The 6,000-nt window shown below is 46.1% G+C and overlaps 1 protein-coding gene across 1 annotated transcript in view; it reads left to right on the forward strand.

Annotated features, from left to right (window-relative positions):
- The window catches only part of LOC119974296 (myosin-8), a 263,344-nt gene extending 259,721 nt beyond the window's left edge, over positions 1 to 3,623 (forward strand). The window contains exon 30 of the mRNA XM_038813068.1: positions 3,586 to 3,623. Within this exon, the coding sequence (XP_038668996.1) occupies positions 3,586 to 3,623 (38 nt within the window). The remainder of the gene's footprint in view (positions 1 to 3,585) is intronic.
- The last annotated feature ends 2,377 nt before the right edge of the window (positions 3,624 to 6,000 follow it).

The following is a 6,000-nucleotide window of genomic DNA, read 5'->3' on the forward strand; positions in this document are numbered from 1 at the left end:
TCAGTTGGGTTGCTTGAGGTATACAAGATAGCAAGGAATAAACGACAAAAATATGGGGAAGCACGGTAGCATGGTGTTTAGCATAAATGCTTCACAGCTCCAGGGTCCCAGGATCAGTTCCCGGCTGGGTCACTGTCTGTGCGGAGTCTGCACGTCCTCCCTGTGTGTGCGTGGGTTTCCTCCGGGTGCTCCGGTTTCCTCCCACAGTCCAAAGATGTGCGGGTTAGGTGGATTGGTCATGCTAAATTGCCCGTAGTGTCCTAAAAAAAGTAAGGTTAGTGGGGGGGGGGGGGGAGGGTGTTGGGTTACGGGTATAGGGTGGATACGTGGGTTTTAGTGGGGTGATCATTGCTCGGCACAACATCGAGGGCCGAAGGGCCTGTTCTGTGCTGTACTATTCTATGTAAATCTATGTAAAAAGGTCTTAGGAGAGCTAGGAGGCGGCAAAATAAGTCCTTGGCCCGTCCGATCAAGGAACGCCCATGCCTTTTTACTCTTATGTGAGAAATGAAAGAATTACCAGGGTGAGGTTAGGGCTGGTCAAGGACAGCAGTGAGAACTTGTGCATGGAGTCAGAAGAGAAAGGAGATGCGTTCAATGCATACAGTTCTTCAGTGTTCACCGAGGAGAGGTGCTGTGTTTTTGAGGATGAGTGTGAAAAGGGCGGGTCGGGTTGTGGAGGTAGGTGTTCTCAGGGAAGATGTATTAGCAATTTCGATACACCTGAGGGTGGACAAGTCCTTTGGGTCAGATGAGATATACCCTAGGATTCTTTGGGAGGCCAAGGATGAGATTGCAGGGCCTTTGGCTTTGATCTTTGGGTCCTCATTGTCCTCAGGGATAGTGCCAGAGGACTGGAGAGTCGAGAATGTTGTTCCTCTGATCAAGAAAGGGAATAGGAATGCCCCTAGTAATTATAGGCCAGTTTGTCTTACTTCGGTGGTCGGAAAGTTAATGGAAAGGGTCCTGAGGGATAGGCTTAATGACCATTTGGAAAGATGCAGCTTAATCCGGGGTAGTCAACACGGATTCGTGAAGGGTAAGTCTTGTCTCACAAATTTGATTGAGTTCTTTGAGGATGTAACGAAGTGCGTAGATAAATGTAGAGCAGTTTATTTCGGATACCTGCATTTCAGTGAGGCGTTTGATAAGGTTCCCCATGGTCTGCTCATGAAACTTGTTAGGCGGTGTGGGATAAAGGGAAATTTGGCCAATTGGATAAGTAACTGGCTCTCACATAGAAGGCAGAGGGTGGATGTGGCTGGAAAATGATCAGAGTGGAGACCAGTTACCAGCGGTGTACCACAGGGATCAGTGCTGTGTCCTCTGCTATTTGTGATTGTATCAATGACTTGGAGGAGGGGGCAGAAAGGTGGGTACTAAATTTGCTGATGACACCAAGATTGGTGGAATGGTGGATGAGGTGGAGGGCTGTTGTAGGCTGCAAAGAGACATTGATCGGATGCAGAGCAGGGCCGAAAAACGGAAGACGGTGTTTAAATCTGATAAGTGCGAGGTGATTCATTTTGGTAGGCAAAAATTGAATGCGGATTACAGGTTCAACGGCAGGGTTCTGAGAAATGTGGAGGAACAGACAGATCTTGGGATTCATGTCCACTGATCTCTGAAGGTTGCCACTCAAGTGGATGGAGCAGTGAAGAAGGCATAATGTGTGCTAGCGTTTATTAACAGGGGTTTTTAGTTTAGGATCCGTGGGGTTATGCTGCAACTGTACAGGACCACGATGAGACCACATTTGGAGTATTATAGGAAATCCGTCGAAGCATTGGAAAGGGTGCAAAGGAGATTTGCCAAGATGCTTCCTGGATTGCAGGGTAGGTCTTATGAGGAAATGTTGAGGAAGCTAGGGCTTTTTTGTTTGGATCAGAGGAGGATGAGAGGCCACTTAATAGTGATTTATAAGATAATGAGGGAGATAGGTAGAGTGGACGTTAAGCGACTATATCCTCGGGTGGATTTAGCTGTTAGAAGGGGACATATTATAAGATTTGGGGTGGGAGATATAGGAGCGATGTCCGAGCTAGGTTCTTTACTCAGAGAGGCTTAGAGTGTGGAATGGACTGCCTGCTGTGGTAGTGGAGTCGAAAACTTCAGGAACATTCAAGCGTTTATTGAATAGGCACATGGAGCACACCAGAATGACAGGGTGTGGGGCAGCTCGATCATAGTTTCGGACACAGCTCGGTACCACATAGAGGGCTGAAAAGGCTGTTCTGCACTTTATTGTTCCATGTTCTATATTAGTTCGTCTGTGTGTCCGTTCATCCAATCATTCATTCTTCAATCCATACATTGTTTGAATGGTTTAATATAACATTGAATGGACGGGCGAACGCATTGAAATGCATAAATGAGGCAGGATAGGCAGGTGCATGACTATGTGGGTTGATGGAAGGACTGATTACCGGACCAGAGAACAGATGGGTCGATGGAGGAATCCATGAATGGAATGAAATATGCATCACTGTACTGATTACTGTACCACCTTGCGTGGTTGGACGGGCGCACGGAGGTGATAGCGGGTGTTTGAAAAGATGGATGGACGGACGGTTGGATGGATGGATGGATGGATTGACACAATGGCGAACCGTTACGTGGGTATATAAACGGATGGATGGATGGACAGACGGTTTAACCAAGAGTTGAACCGAGGGATGAATTAATGTATTGAGCTGGAACAGAGGCACAGTGGTTCACGGAGCTGCCTCATAGCGCAACAGACCCAGATTTCAGTTCGGCTTACTGTGATGGGGTGGAGCTTGGACGATCTAGCCTTATTGCTTTGATTTCCTCTGGGTACTCCAGATTCCTCCTAATGTCGAAGGATGTGCAAGTTCGATGGATTGGCCGGTTGTGTTACCTTTTAGTATCCAAAGGTTTGCTGGGGCAGTGTGACTGTTGTGGTGGAGTGGGCCAGGTTTGGGGCATTCTTTTGAACCGTCGATCCTAATTGGATAGGCGGAATGGCCTTCTTCTGAACTGCAGGAATTCAATGATGAAGTGGTTACGATCTACACCAGCACCCGTAAACAGCTCTGCAGCTGAGCTCAGTATAATGTATCCCTGAGCTGAATACTCCAGAACCAGAGTCGCATGCTTGTCGGCGGGTCGTCCTACGCTTGTCGGATACTCCCGCTGCTCCACATTGGAATCTCCACTTGAAACCACCCCAAGCCAACAGGGCAAGCTCGGGCAGAGATGCCGTGCCGGCCGGAACAGAGAATTCAAACGGCCGGAGATCTGTAGCTCTGGTTTTGGTCTGAATCTTTAATAGGCAACGGGAGGGGAGTAAGAACAATTTAAACGCAGTTTAAATTCATCAGCTTGCTCTTTCACAAATCCTGCATGGAAACAATTGCGAACAGACTCTAACTGTACCGGCAGAAAACGAAATTATGACGAACTACTTAATTGCTTAAAAGTAAGGTGAAGATGTTAATGATTGGAAAGCGGACCTAAAATATTTGAAGAAGATGCGGAAAGAAAATTTCCCCAATTCCCACACTGGATAATTGGCCTGATCTATGACACTCCCAATGATGCATTTCTGCACTGTTCCTACAGAGGAAAAGCTGAGAAAGAAAAACAAAGGTAAAGTTTGACCTTTTCTCATTGCATTGCAGCATGGATCTAGAATTGGCTCATGAAATCAACGTCCATACACCACCTGTCCTGTCATGTTCATTCAGAATTTCAGCAATATTTGAAAAGTATCATCTTATTCGATGAACTCTTATTAGGAATATGCAATTCATCCAGAGTCACATCAGTGTGTTCCCGACACTCTCTGTAGTATAACTGCACCGTTCAACTTGGAAACATGGACTAGAATTCTACGATCGTCGTGATTAATTTCGCCAGAGGCAGCGCACCCCTGCACGTGAACTTCCGTGGATAGTTACAATGACAAGTGGTAGGACGACATTATGTTGCCGCTAGCGAATGGCGTGCAGTCGAGAAATATGTGGCCGAGGACCGGAGAATCCAGACCAATTGATGATCGGTTTGGTGCAGCACAGTGGCACAATGTTCCACACTGCTTCCTCTCGGCGGCAGGACCCGAGTTCAATTGTGGATGACAGCTTCGAGTTTGAAAACAATCCCCGTGGTTTCCTTCCAGGTGCTTAGGTTTCCTTCCAGAGTACAAAGGAGTGTTGGCTGTGTAGACTGATCATTGCCAATTGTGCTTTAGTGGCAACAGGTTTTGTCGGGTCATATTTTGGAGGATCGGTGTAAAATCGCCTGGCCCAATCTTCTTTTAAACTGTCAGGATAACATGATCCTCCGATGCTATGAACATACTGCATCTCTACTCACTTGTGTTCAAGATGCAGCTAAATTTAGAACTTAAGGCGAAGGGGAACAAAGGGCAAAGGGCAACGGAAGTTCGATATTGAATCGGTTGATCCATGGTCATCATGAAGGTAGAACAGGCTCGCTGGGCCAAATGGCGCAATACTATTCCTTATTCTATCCTTCTATGTTTACACTCATTTGGCCTATATATCTACATTTAAGGAAAATGTTGTCTCCTTCACACTTTCAATTTGCATCGAATCAGCGGCAAATTCGGCAGCAATTCATTGCACCTATTCAGCAAAGTTATTGATATAAATTGAAACTAGTCCACACTCTTGGACCGATCTCGATTGTGCCTCACACTTGGATTTATTGATTTGTTTGTTTTCTTCTACCCTGAAACAGATGCACTTGTCCAATTTATCTGTATTATTTTAATTAATCATGTCACAATCCTTGCACTTAAATTACCTTCGTGAACACTAATCGTGACATTTGCACGTTTATGTTCCACCTCGTGGATTCCTAGCCCACAACTTTAACGGATCCAATTGTTGCCCGCCACACGAGTCTGCACTTCGCCAGTGCCCCCACCCCCCTTTCCACCACCCACCACCCCTCCAATGTTCAGGTCTCCACTCCCTCCAATTTCCCCAAGCCTACACTTCCCGAAATTCGCCCGCCTAAAAACAGGTAGCTACCGACATACCCCATTTATGTCAGCGAGCTTGGTTCCGTGCTTCTTGCTTCAGATACTCCACATCCAAATACATCGTTCCCGCACCTGTCCAATGTTGGAAACCTAAGCCCAAGCCCTGAAGCCTGTCGATGTCCTGCCATCTACCTAGACCCTCCCCTATTTTCAACTACTCAAATACAGTAATAACTCACCTCCAAAGCATTCGATCTCATACCCCTCATCCAAATTGTCCGACACTCCAACACGTGAACTCTGACGCCTCAACCACCAGCCGTCCTAACCCCCTTCCATTTCGAAATAAGACCGCTCCATCGATCACATTCAGTTCGTTTAATTTGGAAAGCTACCATCCAGCTTGCGTGTCCTTTTCAAACTCATATTTAAAGTCACGAGCTTTCCAGCAGCTACTGCAGTCATAAAAGGACTCTGTCCTTCTTTCTGTTTCTTCTTATCGACTTTGATGATCGACCCGCTGCGCTGCTAATACATCATTGTGTCTGAGACAGGATTGCCGGCCGAGGAAGATACTGAAGCAATCATTCTTTGGCAATCCTGAAATGTACCTTGTTCCTTTCTGCTCTTTCAACATACTGCCGAGCTACACACACTATCTCACCGCACGAGATTTAAGGAGTCCGCAACGAACCTGCCCAGTCCAGAATAACGCTCCTTTGCAGTTTTGTAGCTGCAACTAAGCGATCACAGTTATATTATTTATCCTAAGAATTCACTTTTGGACAAGAGGACATTGAAGACTTGGCATTTCTAATTTGCTTTTTTCTGTGCAAAATGGTATTCATGGACACACCTGTCATCAATGTCCCCGTTTCTTCTGAATGTGGCAGTTATCTTAGCCTCTAAAACCATGTTCCCTTGAGGAATATTAAATTGAGGCCGCCTTAATTTTCAATGTGTTTAGCTATTCTATTGTAATGACGCGTTAACAGGCTTGAGGTAACTGTCCTAATATCCGGCTCAAA

The sequence above is a fragment of the Scyliorhinus canicula genome, chromosome 12, assembly GCF_902713615.1.
Source record: "Scyliorhinus canicula chromosome 12, sScyCan1.1, whole genome shotgun sequence".
NCBI classification, from domain to species: domain Eukaryota; kingdom Metazoa; phylum Chordata; class Chondrichthyes; order Carcharhiniformes; family Scyliorhinidae; genus Scyliorhinus; species Scyliorhinus canicula.